General features: G+C 51.7%; 1 protein-coding gene across 2 annotated transcripts; it reads left to right on the forward strand.

Annotated features, from left to right (window-relative positions):
- The first annotated feature begins 9724 nt into the window (after positions 1-9724).
- Positions 9725-12924, forward strand: GATA1 (GATA binding protein 1). Of its 2 annotated transcripts, none has more exons than XM_004064106.2 (5): positions 9725-9944; positions 10458-10835; positions 10937-11082; positions 11786-11911; positions 12406-12924. In XM_004064106.2, exons 1-5 carry the CDS (start codon positions 9725-9727, stop codon positions 12775-12777), a joined length of 1242 nt encoding a protein of 413 aa, XP_004064154.1. In that variant the 3' UTR covers positions 12778-12924. The 2 variants fall into 2 exon arrangements, with proteins under 2 accessions (XP_004064154.1, XP_055231701.1); XM_055375726.1 differs by lacking the exon at positions 9725-9944 and adding an exon at positions 10116-10329.
- Positions 12925-15595: the final 2671 nt, after the last annotated feature.

Raw genomic sequence — 15595 nt, forward strand, 5'->3', positions numbered from 1 at the left:
TCCTCAGAAAGTTAAGCATAGAATTACCATATCACCCTGCAATTCCATTCCTATATACCCAAGAAAACGAAAAACATATGTCCACATAAAAACTTTCACATGAATGTTCATAGCAGCATTATTCGTGATAGCCAAGAGTCCATCAATGGGTGAATGGATAAGCATAATGTGGCATTTCTTTTTCCTTTTATCTTTTGAGACAGGGTCTCACTCTGTTGCCCAGGCTGGAGTGCAGTGGTGCAATTATGGCTCACTGCAGCCTCAACTTGCTGATCCTCCCACCTGAGCCCCCCAAGTAGCTGGGACCACAGGCATGCACCACCACACACGGCTAATTTTTCTTTTTTGTAGACACGTGTTCTTGCTATGCTGCCCAGGCTGGTCTCGAACTCCTGGGTTCAAGCAATCCACCCACCTCAACCTCCCAAAGTGCTGAGATTACAGGTGTGAGCCACCGCATCCTAGCTATAATTAGTAGGTATTTTCATACAAAGGAATATTATTCAGTCATGAAAATGAATGAAGTACTGATATATGCTACAATATGAATGAACCTTAAAAAACTTATGTGAAGTAAAAGAAGGCAGTTACAAAAGGCCACATATTACATGACTGCATTTATATGAAATGTCCAAAACAGACAAATTCATAGAGACAAAGAGATTTGTGATGGCCCGGGGATGGGAGGAGAGGGAAATGGAATGGGAGGGTGTATGTTAATAGATATAGGGTTCCTTTTGGGGGTGATGAAAATGTTCTGGAATTAGGTAGTGGATAGTTACACAACCTTGTGATATACTAATCGCTTTGCTATACATTTTAAGAGTGAATTTTATGGTTAAGAGCAAATTCTATGGTATGTGAATTATGTCTCAATAAACAGAAAAAGAAAAAAAAGAATGAACTATTGATACACACGACAATGTGGAAGAATGTCACAGACGTTATGCTGAGCAAAAGCAGCACATACTGTATGATGTGCTTCCATTTCCATGAAGTGCAAAAACAGGCCAAAAAAACCCCAGGTATCATATGGTGTTTATGGGTACCAACATATGGAGTGATGGAGTAAAAATACTCATGAGGAAGATAAACACCAAGCTCAAGGCAGTAGAAGGAGAGAGGGAAATGGAATCAGTACAAGAGCATCTGTAATATCGCATATCCTTTAAAAACAATCTGAAGTCAATAAGGCAAAATATTAATGTTTGACAAAAGTAGATGCTTGTTACAGCACCCTTTATACTTTCCATTTTTTAAACAGTCAACCAACAGTTTGTTTCTGAGGGCAAACGCTTGACTCCTTAACCAGGCTTTGGTTGACATTTGCCTTGGTGCTTTTGACACCACAGTCTGTCAGGCTCTGTCCCCACCCTGATGGGCTCCACAGTACAGAAGAGGCACAAACAGTACAAATGCCATGGGGCCTGGACCAAGCAGGGGCTCTAGAACCCCAGAAGATGCCAGGAGGGAGTGAGCCAGTCAGGGAAGGCTTCCGAGAAGAGAGGACATTGAAGAAGAGTCTCAAACTTAGGCCTGACGGAGAAGATGCGCGGCCAGGACACCCCACCCCCGCCCCGCCCTCGTCTCCCCCAAAGCCTGATCTGGCCCCACTGATTCCCTTATCTGCCCACTCCCAGCTGCCTCCTTGCTGGCTGAACTGTCGCCGCAGACTTCTGAGCCTGCGCCCCCTCCACGGGGATGGGGGAGGGAATGGGGTGAGGCCTGGCCTCACAGCCTCAGGGTTTCCAGCTCTTGCTGGAGGCAGGGCTCTGGGGCGCCCTACTCCTCACCCTTGGCTTCTCTTCCTGAGCGCTCTGTGCTCTCCAGAAATGAAGAAATGGGGTGAGTCCAGCGGCCAAACCCTTGTCTTAGCTCTTAGACATGCCTCGAGCCTGCCATTCCCTGAGGACAGATTTCCCTATGTTGCGACCGCTGCTTCTAATAATAATAATGATGATGATAATTCCCATTTACAGAGCACACCATTTATGGTGTGCCAGCAGGCCCTGTGCTGAGTGGTTCCTATCCACGTGGGGGGCTAGGACTGTACCCGTTTTCCAGATGAAGAAACTGAGGCTCAGAGGGCGTCTGGCCCAGGAATCACACAGCAAATCACACAGCAAATCAGAGTTGAGACAAGAACCCAGGGCCCTGGAGGAACATCTTCATTTCCACACACCTATGTAGAACCAGTCTGGAGGTGAGGGCAATTATACACACTTGCACCACAAGGAGCTGGTGAGAATGCGATAGAATTATGGGTGGAGAGCGCTTAGCACAGTGCCTGGGGTCACTCAGCAAATAATGCTGCTGCTGTTATTATTAGTCTATTAATGCTATTATTAATATCAGAATTAAACAAGCCTGGGCAACATAGCGAGACTTCATCTCTATTGAAAAAAAATTTTTTGCTGGGTGTGGTGGCATGCACCTGAAGTCCCAGCTCCTCAGGAGGTTGAGGTGGGAGGATCACTTGAGCCCAGGAGGTGGAGGCTGCAGTGAGCCAAGACTGTCACTGCACTCCAGCCTGAGTGACATAGTGAGACACTGTCCCCAAAAAATATTTAGTATGTATCATTATCACTATTGTTGTTAGAATTAGAATAGTTTTAGAATTAGTATTAGTATTAATAATAGTATTAGTGTTAGATTAAAATTAGTATTAGCATTAGATGAGTATTACTATGAAAATTAGTATGTCCTCATAGAAGTAGAGAGTAGAATAGTGGTTACCAGCAGATGGGAGGGTAGGAGGCAGGGAGGGATGGGGAGAGGCTGTCAATGGGTACAAAGCTACAGTCAGAAAGGAGGCATAAGTTCTGGTGTTCTAATGCATAGTACAATGACTAGAGTCAACAATAAATGTATATTTCAAAATAGCTGAAAGAGGCGTTCTTGAATGTTCTCATCACAAAGAAAAATGTTTAAGGTGATGAATATGCTAATTACCTTGATTTGATCACTACACAATGTATACATGTAACAAAACATCATGTTTTACCCCATATATATGTACAACTATTACGTGTCAATCATAAATTTAAAGAAATAAAATTAGTTTTAGTGTCAGTATCAATATTACAATATTGGTATTACTCTTAGTGTCAGCATATTATTAGCATTAGTGCTATAAGTAGTAGTAGGGTTAGAAAGGGCTGTGTACTCTCCCTTGTATACAGTAGGTACTCAATAAATAAATAGGGATACTTAATATTTATTGAGATTTCAGATTCAAGTAAGTTAAGATCATGTAACATGGGTCAAAACTCATTTAGTCTCCCCAGTCACTGCATGGAGTGGCTTATTGGGGTATATTATTACCCCATTTTTACAGATGAGGAGCTAAATTCCAGAGGGGATGGTAACTCTCCCAAGGTCACCTGATCCATTAGTGGTTAGGGCAGTCTATGAACGAGGATGAGCTGGCTCTAGAGTCCATCTCCTGAAACCACTGCCACTTAAGTCAGAGGTGTCTTTGTATAAGTTCTCCTTATTACTGATGAGGGTTCAGCACGCGGCGTGGCACACCAGCAGGAGCTCAATAAATAGGAATTCATGGGCTTGCTCTCTTTCCTCCTCAAATCTCCCATTGCATATGAGGATACTGAGGCTCAGAGGAGTGAGATAAGAATGGTAAGATCCCTCCAGGGTGGGCCAGTGGGCAAGCCGACCCCACTGACCTGGGGCTCCACCCTTGGCCTCTGCCCTTTGTAGGTCTCAGTCTCCCCATCTGTAGACTAGGTGGGCAGGACAGCTCCTTGTCCCACGTGTGCATGTGTGTCAGATGCTTTCATATAGAAAAAGTGCTCAGATTAGGTACAAGTCTATGTGAGGTCTATGAGACACTGTGGTTGTTGTCATTAATATTTGGAGGAGGTGGGGCAGGGCAAGAGTGTGGGGATTGGGGTGCGGAGGCCTAGCCACATTCTGGTTGTCCCCTGCTGAGGGCTGAGGGCAGAGCCACAGGCTACATCAATCCACATCCTCCCATCCTACCTGCATGGGCACCACACGCCCAGGGTGTGATCCAGTCTGCCATCTCATGACCTTCTTCTGAGTCTGTCTCTGAATATCCCTCTGTCTCTGTCTCCCTTCTCAGTTCTCCACTTCTGTCTTTGGCCTCTTTCCCTTTCAGGTTTTATCTGTCACTTCTGTCCATCTCTGTCTCTCATTCTCTCTTTGCCTCTCTCTATATGTCTTTAATGGTCTCTGGTTCTCCCCGGGTGTCTCGCCCTCTTTGTCTCTCCTTTTCTTTTGTGCCCTCTCTCTGCCTCTTTCCACGTCTGTCTCCTTCTCTATTCATCTCTGTCACTCTCTTTCTCCCCATTTCCATCTCTCTCCGCCTATCTCTGTTTTTGTTTGTCTCTCTGCCTCTGTCTCTCCCACTCCACCCCTTTCCTTTCCTACCCTATCCCACTCCTCGAGGAATCATCCCTGGCTCCCACCTCAGTTTCCCGCCTCCAAGGCAGCATGGCGGGCAAGAAGTTGAGGCCACTGTCCCTGGGTGTTCCTACCCCCACACCCTCACCCCAAGACAGCCTGTTACTGCGGCGCCAACAGCCACGGTCGCCTACATCTGATAAGACTTATCTGCTGCCCCAGGGCAGGCCGGAGCTGGCGTAAGCCCCAGTGGGGCGCTGAGTGAGTGTGCCCCTGCCTCCCGCCAGCACTGGCCTGGCCTGCAGGCTTAGCCTGGGTCATCAAGGTATCCCACAGGCTCTAGTTCAAATCCAGCAGAACCTCTCTGAGCCTCACTCTTCTCACCTGCAAAATGGGTACAGCCACATCCCTTCTCTCCCTGCAGCCAGGAAGACGCACATACACAGGAGTCTAGCCCACACCGGCCCCGCACACATTAAGGGCTTTACTCTCTGAAAAGCCCAGTGAAGTCATGAAACCATATCTGCTATTTTCATTTATCTTGGTTTCAGCCTATTTTGCTTGTCTGGACACTACAGTCCACGGGAGCCTAGGTCGAGCGAGGTCCAAGAATCCCCAGGGTGGGCAGGGAGGGTGGAAGAGGGCCTCCAGTGCCCAAGAAGTGCCCCACAAGCATGGGACCCGCCCCCTCCCCTGGATTGCCCCACCCACTGGGGCACCAGCCACTCCCTGGGGAGGAGGGAGGAGGGAGAAGGGAGGGAGGGAGGGAGGGAGGAAGGGAGCCTCAAAGGCCAAGGCCAGCCAGGACACCCCCTGGGATCACACTGAGCTTGCCACATCCCCAAGGCGGCCGAACCCTCCGCAACCACCAGCCCAGGTCAGTCTCAGCCCCCAGAGAGCCCCCACCAAGGCAACCCTGGGCCTGCTGCCCCTACCCTTATGCTTGCTCCAGGCTCCCCAACCCACAGCTGGTCCCCAAAGTGTCAGCCAGCCCTGAATCCCTTTATAGCTCCTCCAACCCACCTGTCTTTCCAACTCCCATTTCTACCCCAAATCTACCCCCTAAACCCCACCTCTTTCTGCCCTCTCATCCACTCCGTCCAAGATATCTATATCCTCTGGATCCCTTCACTTTGCTCGCTATACCCCTAGGTCTGTCTCCCCTAAACACTAACTCTGTCTCCCAAAACATGACTTTATCTCCCCAAATCCTTTCCCTGTCCCATATCTGATTTCCACTCACCCAAACTTGTCTCTGTCTCCCTGACTTCTCCTCCGAACCTCACTTTTCTGCTCCCAAACCCCTTATCTGCTCTACAATGCCTTGTCTTTGCCCCACTCTCTCTGAGCCCCCAAACCTGTCTCTGATCTGCCAAACCCTAGCTCCATCCTCTTACCACCATCTCTGCCTTTCAAACCCACTCTTTGTTCCCAATGACTTCTCTCTGATCTCCGCAAACCATTTATCTCTCCCAACTCCCTGCCTGCTCAGTAAAATATCTTTGTCACTTCAAACACCAAGTCAACTCCCCAAAATCTGTTCTGCCGCATGAACCCTCATGTCTGCCTTCCCCAAACCCTATCTCAGCCCTAAAACACATCTCATTGTCTCCCTGAATCTCTCCAGCTCCAAGCCTTTCTCTACTCCAATTCTATCTTGGCTTCTCAAACTCCCCTTTACTAGCCACATTCTGTCTGCCCAAACAGATCTTTGACTCCTAAACTCCATCTCTCCTCCAGAAAAACCCTTGAACTCCCCAGACTTTTCTATGACCCTCAGAATCTGACTCCCACACTACTTCTCAACTTTATTTCTGACTCTCAAACTTCGCCCCGATCCCCCAATCTCGTCTGTTTTCACAACCTATTCCTGAGCCCAAAATGTGTCTCTGAACTTCCAAGCTCGTCTCTGCTCCACAAACCCCCCCATATCTGCCTCCCCACAAACTCCACTCCATGGCTACACCCCAAACCTCTCTCTGACTTAACCCCATATCTGACCTTCAAATTCCACCTCTATCTCCCCCTAAGCCCCATATCTGCCCCCTAGACCTTATATCTGCTCCCTTCAGCCCGGTGAGACCCTCCCTTGAGGGCTGGGATTGGAATGTTACCTGGGGTGAGGGGCTGGGGCCGAGGGAGAGTGGAGGGTGCCAGCTGCTGCCTGCTGCCGCCGTTGGGGCAACACTTACTCTAGTGGGGCAGCTGATAAGGAGCTTTCATATCCCCCAGCCTCGAGATAAACTTTATCTCTGTCCGGAGAGTGATAACTGGGGGTGAGGAGGCTGGGCCCCTGCCATGGGAGGGGTGGGCAGCCCTGGACTCACCAACGTGTGAGGTGCAGGGGTTGGGGGCAGTGGGGCTGGAGGGAGATCATGGTGGGTAAGGTGGAGTTGAGGGGATGAGGGAATAGTGGTGAAAGAGCGAGCAGAAGACACACAATGAGACAGGGAAGGGAGGGAGAAACAGGGAGAGATGGGAAGAGAGAGACAGAGACACAGAGACAAAGAGCAAGAGACAAAAGAGACATGAAGAGAAAGGAAAAACAGAGAGAGAGAAACTCAATGAGTAAGAGACAGAGACACACAGACGGCCGGAGAAAAAGAAGGAAAGACCCGGGAGCAGAAAAAGAGATAGAAATGCAGAGATACACGCAGGTAGCACTGTGAAGAGACAGAGACTAACACAGAATTAGAGACAGAGAGGAAAGAGATGGAGACCAAGATGGGGAAGCAAGACACTCTCTTCAGAGAGCAACAGCAGGCACCCTGGGGCTGAGAAGGTGTTAGTGGTGGGCACACTTGTGGCCCATCTCTTTCCTAGCACAACTCCCAAGCCTGGGCCTACCCCTTAGCCTGTCTATACCATGGGTCATGTAAGCAGGAGTGAGGGGCAGTTTGAAGACAGCCTTCTAGTCTAGCCCTGTCACTCCACCCTACAGACACAGAAACAGAGCAGGCCAGCACAATAGGGCCAGGGCCAGCATTCCAGGCTCCTTATCCCAAGCTGCATGTGGCTGGGTATGGTCAGGGGTATGGGACTAGTAAGAGGCACGTGGACATAAGGTCAGAGGGCCCAAAGAGAGGGAAACAGAGGGAACAGACAAACAAGCAGGAAGAGTGGGAGAGATGCAGAGATGTTCAGAGAGATAGGAGAGGAGAGGGAGAAAGCAAGACTAACAGAAAGAGAGAGCCAGAGAGAGAAACATGGGAAGACAGAAAAGAAGACAGAAAACCATCAAACATTACAAAAGCACAGAAAGAGGTCGGGCGCAATGGCTCACGCCTATAACCTCAGCACTGTGGGAGGCCGAGGTGGGCCGATCACTTGAGGTCAGGAGTTCAAGACCAGCCTGGCCAACATGGCAAAACCTCGTCTTTACTAAAAATACAAAAATTAGCTGGGTGTGGTGGCATGTGCCTGTAATCCCAGCTACTAGGGAGGCTGAGGCACGAGAATCACTTGAACCTGCGAGGCTGGGGTTGCAGTGAGCTGAGATCGCACCACTGCACACCAGCCTGGGTGATAGAGTGAGACTCCGTCTCAAAAAAAAAAAAAAGAAAAAGCACAGAAGGAGAAGACAAGCTATATCACAGAAACACAGAAAGCTGGGGAAGCTACAGAGTCAGACTTGAGAGGGAACAGAGAGTCAGGGGAAAGAGCCCCAGGGGATAGAGAGGTGGAGAACTAGATGACAGAGACACACACAAGGCAAAACAGGCAAAGGGCCATCCCATAGGTCTCAGCTCAGCCCCAGCCCATCACCACCCCCAATACAGCAGATGGGGAAACTGAGGCCTGGGAACTGAAAGAGCCTGAAAGCAGAACTCTGGTGGGCCTCTCCAGGGGAGAGGGTACCGGTAGAGGTACCTCCCACCTGTCACCCTCTTCAGAGGAAGTCAGTGGCCTTGGGGTGATTTCAAAAGTTGGGCGGGGAAGGCAGAGATAAGCAGTGGGGGGTACTGACCCCCCCAACCAAGAAGTAGGGAGGAACTAAGGGGGCCTTCTGTCTGTAGACGCAACGGAGATGGAGGGAGGAGGGAGTCAAGCCCGGAAACCATGGGGTTTCTGAGAAAGTTAGAGGGCAAGATACAACAGATAGGGATGAAGTTGGGGAGCAGAGGATGGTGAACCCCAAAGTCCTGGGTGAAGTGACCAAGAGGCTCAAGGGACTCTGGTCCTGCATGCCATCCCACCCTCACCCAGACTCTTCTAGAGGGGGAGGGAAGAAAGGACGGGGGGACGGGGAGAATAAGAGGAAGTGGAGGAGGGGAGGAGAGGAGATGGGGAAAGGGAGAAAAGGATGAACAGAAAAGGGAGGAGAAGGATGAAGAAATTGGAGGGGAGGAGAAAATGAGTAGTAGGAGAAAGGAGTGGAGAGTAGATGTAGACAGGGGAAGAGAGGCCGGAAGTGGTGGCTCACACCTGTAATCCCAGTACTTTGGGAGGCTGAGGGGGGAGGATCACTTGAGGCCAGGAGTTCAAGACCAGCCTGGGCAACAGAGTCATACCCCATTTCTACAAAAAAACACAAAAACTAGCCAGGCCTGGTGGCACACACCTGTAGTCCCAGCTACTCAGGAGGCTGAGGCAGGAGGATCACTGCCGGGAGGCAGTGGTTGCAGTGAGCCGAGATCGTGCCACTGCACTCCAGCCTGGCAACAGAGGAGACCCTGCCTCAAAAAAAAGTGTGTGCAGATGGGGGAGAGGGAGATAAGGTGTGTGAGGAAGGTAGAAAAGGAGAATGAAGACAAAAAGAGAAGGAGGACAAGGAAGAGGGGAAACAGGAAAGGAGAAGGAGGAGGTCAAGGAGGAAAAGAAGAAGGTGGAGGAGAAAAAGGAAGCAGGAGAGAATGAGAAAAGAGTGGAAAGAGAAGGAAATGGGGAAGAGGGGGGCAAAGAAGAGATGGGAAGAAGAGAGACGGGAGAAAGAGAGGAGGAAAAGGGAAGGGGGGAAGAAGAGAGAGAATGGAAGGAAGAAGGGAGAGGTAGAAGCAGATGAGAGTGGAGGAAGAGCAAGAGGAGGGAGGAGAGGAAAGACAAACGGCAAGAGGGGGAGAACGAGGAGGAAGATGAAAAGAGGGGCACACAGGAGTGGAAGGGGGAGATGCAGGAGGGAAAAGAGAGGAGAGGGAGGAAGAGAAGGAGGGGAAGGAGAGGGGAGACTAAGGTGAGGAGGAGGGGGGAATGGGGAGGTGGGAAGGAGAAATATGGAGACTGAGGTGATGGAGTGGGAGGAGGGGGAAAGGAGGGAAGAGGAGCAGGTGAAAGGAGGTGGGGGTGAAGGATTTCTGTGTCTGAGGACCCCTTCTGTCCTTGCAGGTTAATCCCCAGAGGCTCCATGGAGTTCCCTGGCCTGGGGTCCCTGGGGACCTCAGAGCCCCTCCCCCAGTTTGTGGATCCTGCTCTGGTGTCCTCCACACCAGAATCAGGGGTTTTCTTCCCCTCTGGGCCTGAGGGCTTGGATGCAGCAGCTTCCTCCACTGCCCCGAGCACAGCCACCGCTGCAGCTGCGGCACTGGCCTACTACAGGGACGCTGAGGCCTACAGACACTCCCCAGGTAACTCCATTGAGTGGCTGTCTTGGCATTGGCTGAGTGCTGTTGGGGTTGCCATGGAGATCCTTGGCTAGGTCAGAATACCACTGTGAGGATATCTCAGAAATGGCTGGAAGCTTCTCAAATGGATGTGCCGACCACTTTCCCTAGTTAAGTGCAGACCTGGGAATTCCAATGCTCCTCAACCTGCCATATTGGGGCGGCCACACTGAGAGGCAATACTGAAGTATGTGGTGGTTGCCCTAGTTGTCGAGTGATCCGTGGAGCTCCAAATCCCAACAGTCATCCTCAAAAACCCACTTGGAAATGGTCAGAGGTTATTGCAGAGGCCACACTGACCAGTGGGGGTCAGGATCCAGGAAGCATCCAATGGCCAGCAGCTGTTCTGGTAGCCTGTGGAAAAGCTGGGAACTTGGCCACTATGTTGGGGGTGCTGGGAACCACTGCACCCTGACGTGGGCTGACCCTAGACTGATTTTGCCTCTTCTTTCCTCCATCCCTACCTGCCCCCAACAGTCTTTCAGGTGTACCCATTGCTCAACTGTATGGAGGGGATCCCAGGGGGCTCACCATATGCCGGCTGGGCCTACGGCAAGACGGGGCTCTACCCTGCCTCAACTGTGTGTCCCACCCGCGAGGACTCCCCTCCCCAGGCCGTGGAAGATCCGGATGGAAAAGGCAGCACCAGCTTCCTGGAGACTTTGAAGACAGAGCGGCTGAGCCCAGACCTCCTGACCCTGGGACCTGCACTGCCTTCATCACTCCCTGTCCCCAATAGTGCTTATGGGGGCCCTGACTTTTCCAGTACCTTCTTTTCTCCCACTGGGAGCCCCCTCAATTCAGCAGCCTATTCCTCTCCCAAGCTTCGTGGAACTCTCCCCCTGCCTCCCTGTGGTGAGAAACTCAAAAAAGGACAAGGAAGTTGAGGTGGGAGGGGTGGCCCAAAGTAAAGCTGAGCTGAGCCTAGCTCCCTCTTCTCCTCTCCACCCCACCAGAAGCCAGGGAGTGTGTGAACTGCGGAGCAACAGCCACTCCACTGTGGCGGAGGGACAGGACAGGCCACTACCTATGCAACGCCTGCGGCCTCTATCACAAGATGAATGGGCAGAACAGGCCCCTCATCCGGCCCAAGAAGCGCCTGGTAAGACCGCAGACCTGCTTCACCTTATACACAGGAACCCCTGTGCTCACCCTGTACAAGAAGCCACATCTTCCCATTATATAGGAACACTGTTCTCATGATTACAGGAAGCTACTGCAGGCCACCCTGTATGGGAACCCCTGTCCCAATATCACATGGAAACCCTTGCCTTCATCCTACACAGGAAAATCTCCTCATCCCATATGGAAATCCTTGCCCTCACCCTGCATGAGAACTCCCGCCCTTTCCTTGTACAGGAACCCAGATCTATAGAAGCTCCTATCCTCAACCTACACTTATAAGCTTCAAACAGAAACTTTTGTCCTCACCCTGCACACCAGTGTTTTCGTCCTTGGCTTCACACTGGAATCACCCCAGGTCCCTTCTCCCAGATGTGCTGATGGAATTGGACTGGGATGCTGCCTGGGCATCAGGATATTTTAGCTCCCCAAGTGATTCCGATACGCAGCCAAAGCTGAGAACCACCAATGTAGTCCCCCATAGAATACAGAACAAAAGAAACTTATACCAGATAGGAACCCCTGTACTGGCCCCATACAGAATCCTCAGGCATCACCCTGTAAACAAAGCCCTGCCTTCAACCTGACCCTCACTTCTTGGGTCCTCCTGACATCCCCTGTGAGCCCCTTACCCCCACTTCCACATCCCCAGGGCACTGATCTCACATCCTGTCGTCCCCTAGATTGTCAGTAAACGGGCAGGTACTCAGTGCACCAACTGCCAGACGACCACCACGACACTGTGGCGGAGAAATGCCAGCGGGGATCCCGTGTGCAATGCCTGCGGCCTCTACTACAAGCTACACCAGGTGACGCCCTGCCCCTTGGAGCCACCCCTCTGCTTCCCCTGTCTTCATGCCACACTGCCCCCCACTCTGTTCCTGTTCTACCTCTCTCTTCCCCCACAACCCTCGTTCCTCTTTCCCTGTTCCCTCCTTCCTCCCCCTTCCATCTCTTCTACTTTCCCCCTTCCCCCATCTCTTCTACTTTCCCCCTTCTCTGTTATTACCCTCCCTCCTTCCTTCTCCATTCCCTCCTCCTCCGCCCTCCTCCTTCCTCTCCTCTCCCCCACCTCCAGGCATCAGCTAATGTCCAACCCCCTGCCCTAGACCTTGGGCAGCTCCTATCAGCCTTGGAGGCTTTCCTAAGCTCAGGGCCTCACAACCTCAGGATTCCTTGGACAATCTCAGCACCCCAAAATTATCTTACCCTGAAAGAAGTGGGGTAGAGAGGGTGTCCCTGGTTGACACACAGAGAGGCAAAGGTCTGGAGTTGGGGACACCCGCAGCCTCCTTTTTGGCAGGTGAACCGGCCACTGACCATGCGGAAGGATGGTATTCAGACTCGAAACCGCAAGGCATCTGGAAAAGGGAAAAAGAAACGGGGCTCCAGTCTGGGAGGCACAGGAGCAGCCGAAGGACCAGCTGGTGGCTTTATGGTGGTGGCTGGGGGCAGCGGTAGCGGGAATTGTGGGGAGGTGGCTTCAGGCCTGACACTGGGCCCCCCAGGTACTGCCCATCTCTACCAAGGCCTGGGCCCCGTGGTGCTGTCAGGGCCTGTTAGCCACCTCATGCCTTTCCCTGGACCCCTACTGGGCTCACCCACGGGCTCCTTCCCCACAGGCCCCATGCCCCCCACCACCAGCACTACTGTGGTGGCTCCGCTCAGCTCGTGAGGGCACAGAGTACGGCCTCCAGAGGAGGGGTGGTGTCCTTCTCCTCTTGTAGCCAGAATTCTGGACAACCCAAGTCTCTGGGCCCCAGGCACCCCCTGGCTTGAACCTTCAAAGCTTTTGTAAAATAAAACCACCAAAGTCCTGAAATTGTGGGTGTGTCTATGTGTGGCTGAACAGCAGAGCTGAGTGGAGTGTGTAACAATGCCTGTGGCTCTCTGATGACAGTGCATGGCTGCAATGTGTGACCATGTGAGGCTGGCTGAGGCGGCACATGTGACACTTTGTGACCAAGGGCTATGTTGTGTGATTGGAACAATCTATGTGAAACTTCTTGTGAAGTGTCCAGGTGGTTCCATATGTCATGGTAAGAGGCCACGCAGGGCTTGCTGACGGTGGGGGTGGTGCCAGGTGACTATGAGCACACTGGAAGTGTGTGTGCTGGAGCAGGTGATAAGGAGGTGTGCGGGGCTGTAGTCTTGTGGCTGGGCATGACGCTGGGGGACCTTTTAGACAGCATGACAGCATACGTGGTGGGCACAGAATCTGATAAAGATTCTTGGAATATTGAACAAGAAGTGTGTGTCAGGATGTGTTTGTGGGTCTGGCGATGGCAATATTTCACTGCAAGTCCCTGTGCATGGGCATGGGTGTGCGTGTGTGTGCATTACGTGTGGCATGAGCCATGTCACAGTGTCTCTGAGTGGCTGACAACATGAGCAGCTCTGTGTACATTTGTTTGTGGAGGTCTCAACAGCAGAGTTTCAGAGGGTATAAGTTAGGGACTCTCTTCCAAGGGACAAAAGACACATTCAGGAAAGGAACACGGAGAAGGGTGGAGCTGGAATGGTAGCTGGCAAGGTCAGAGGCCAGTGCTGGGGTGCAGGGTTGTCCGTGGGTCTTCCTGTCGGACCGGTCTTATCTTGCTCAGCCCAGCTCAGCCTGCAGCCCTGTGGGAAATGGTAGAGAATGAGAGGGGGAGATTAGGGGGACAAAGCAGCCCCTGGAGGTGGTTTCAACCTCAGTAGGTGGGGCGCTCCACACAGTGCCAACCCCTTCCCCAACATTCCCACTCACCTGGGTGAACTGCTCCCTCCACAGCAGAGTCTGTTCCTCAATTTCACAAACACACAGGAGCATAATCTGAGTCATGCCTTAAGCATCCTAAGGCAGACTGCTTAAGTGGCTCAATGGAGGCCACACAGCCAGTGGCAAGGGGCCCAGCGGGGCAGTCTGGCCTGGGGTCCATGTGCTCAGCCACACCCCACAGCCAGCAGCACCCTTTCCTAAGGGCTCACTGTGGGTCAGGCGGCAGGCTCGGAGGCTCCAGTTGCTTTAGTTCATTAGTGCCTGAAATAAATATTCTGAGGAAAATATACCCATACTCATTTCACTAATGGGAAGAGTGAGGCCCAGAACTGATGAGTAACTTACCCTGACCACCAAGTTTAAGGAGTGGATTTTGGATGGGGTGACACACCCAGCCCAGCAAATAAGTGCTGCTCACACTTAACCACTCTTTATGGCTTCTCCCCTAGAGCCCTGGATATGGGGGTTGCAGGGACCCACAGGTCCTGACCATATTATAGGTAAGCAGCTATCCTCCACAGAACACCAGCCCATCAGCTAGCGGGCATTCCAGCTCCACTAAGTAGCCTGCTGCAGAATCACAGGAGTCTATTATGCTCACTGTGGGCATTGTCCACAACAGCCCTGATCCCATAAAAGACACGTGTCTGGCCTCCCCTCAGAAGCCCAGCCCTCACACCCTGCAGGAGGCCCCATCCTCTAAAAACCCCCTTCAGAACCTGTGCCGGACACATGCCTGGCCCCACCTTGTTTAGGAGCCCCGGGCCTCACCCCCATAAGTATAGCTCCCCCAGCCTGGTACAGAAGACTAGCTCTGAAGCTCTAGGGGAGCCCTTCATCTAATTATCGACAGGAAACCCATCCTGATCCTGTACAGGAATGCCAGCGCTTACCCTGAATAGGAGGAACCTCTGCCTAACCCCAGCTAGGGACATCTGGACTAAGCTGTAAGGAAGCCCCTGCACACCTTGGACAGGAACCCTTGTCCTGACCATCCACACAAGCCTCAGTCTCCCTATACGAATCCTGTCTTGACCTCAGACAGGAACACCTTTGTACTCACACTGCTGCAGTCCTGTCCTCCAGGTAGCATTTTAAAAACACCTCACTCACAATAATCTGAGTAGTAAACCATGGACCTAGCTCTGTCTTTACAGAAATCCCCGTCCTCAACCTCTTCAAGGACCCTGACTGTGTGTGGAACCTCTTGCCTTCATTGTTGACAATGATCCCTGATGTTGCCCTGCACAACAATCCATGACCTCACACCCTATCCCGTAGAGTCCACAGGAACCCATGATCCAACTCTCAACATGAACCTCAGTCTTTAACTTGTATAGAAAACCACTTCCTGACCTTATGGCAGGAATGCCTGTCTTGACCATTTACTTTAAGCCCTGACCTCAGCCTATACAGGCACCTATGGCCTCACCTGATACAGGACCCCCCCTTCTCACTATATAGGTCGCATTTATTGATGCTGCACGAGGCTCCTGGGCCTTACCCCCTTGTATTAGCTCCACTACCCTGACCCTCTACAGCAGGGGTTCCCAACCCCCAGGACACGGACTGGTACCGGTCCATGGCCTATTAGGAATTGGTCCACACAGCAGGAGGTGGGCAGCAGGCAAGCAAGCATTACCACCTAAGCTCCGCCTCCTGTCAGATCAGCAGTGGCATTAGATTCTCATAGGAGCACGAACTTTATTGTGAACTGCGCATGCAAGGAATC

Source organism: Gorilla gorilla, chromosome X (genome assembly GCF_029281585.2).
Source record: "Gorilla gorilla gorilla isolate KB3781 chromosome X, NHGRI_mGorGor1-v2.1_pri, whole genome shotgun sequence".
Taxonomy (NCBI): Eukaryota; Metazoa; Chordata; class Mammalia; order Primates; family Hominidae; genus Gorilla; species Gorilla gorilla.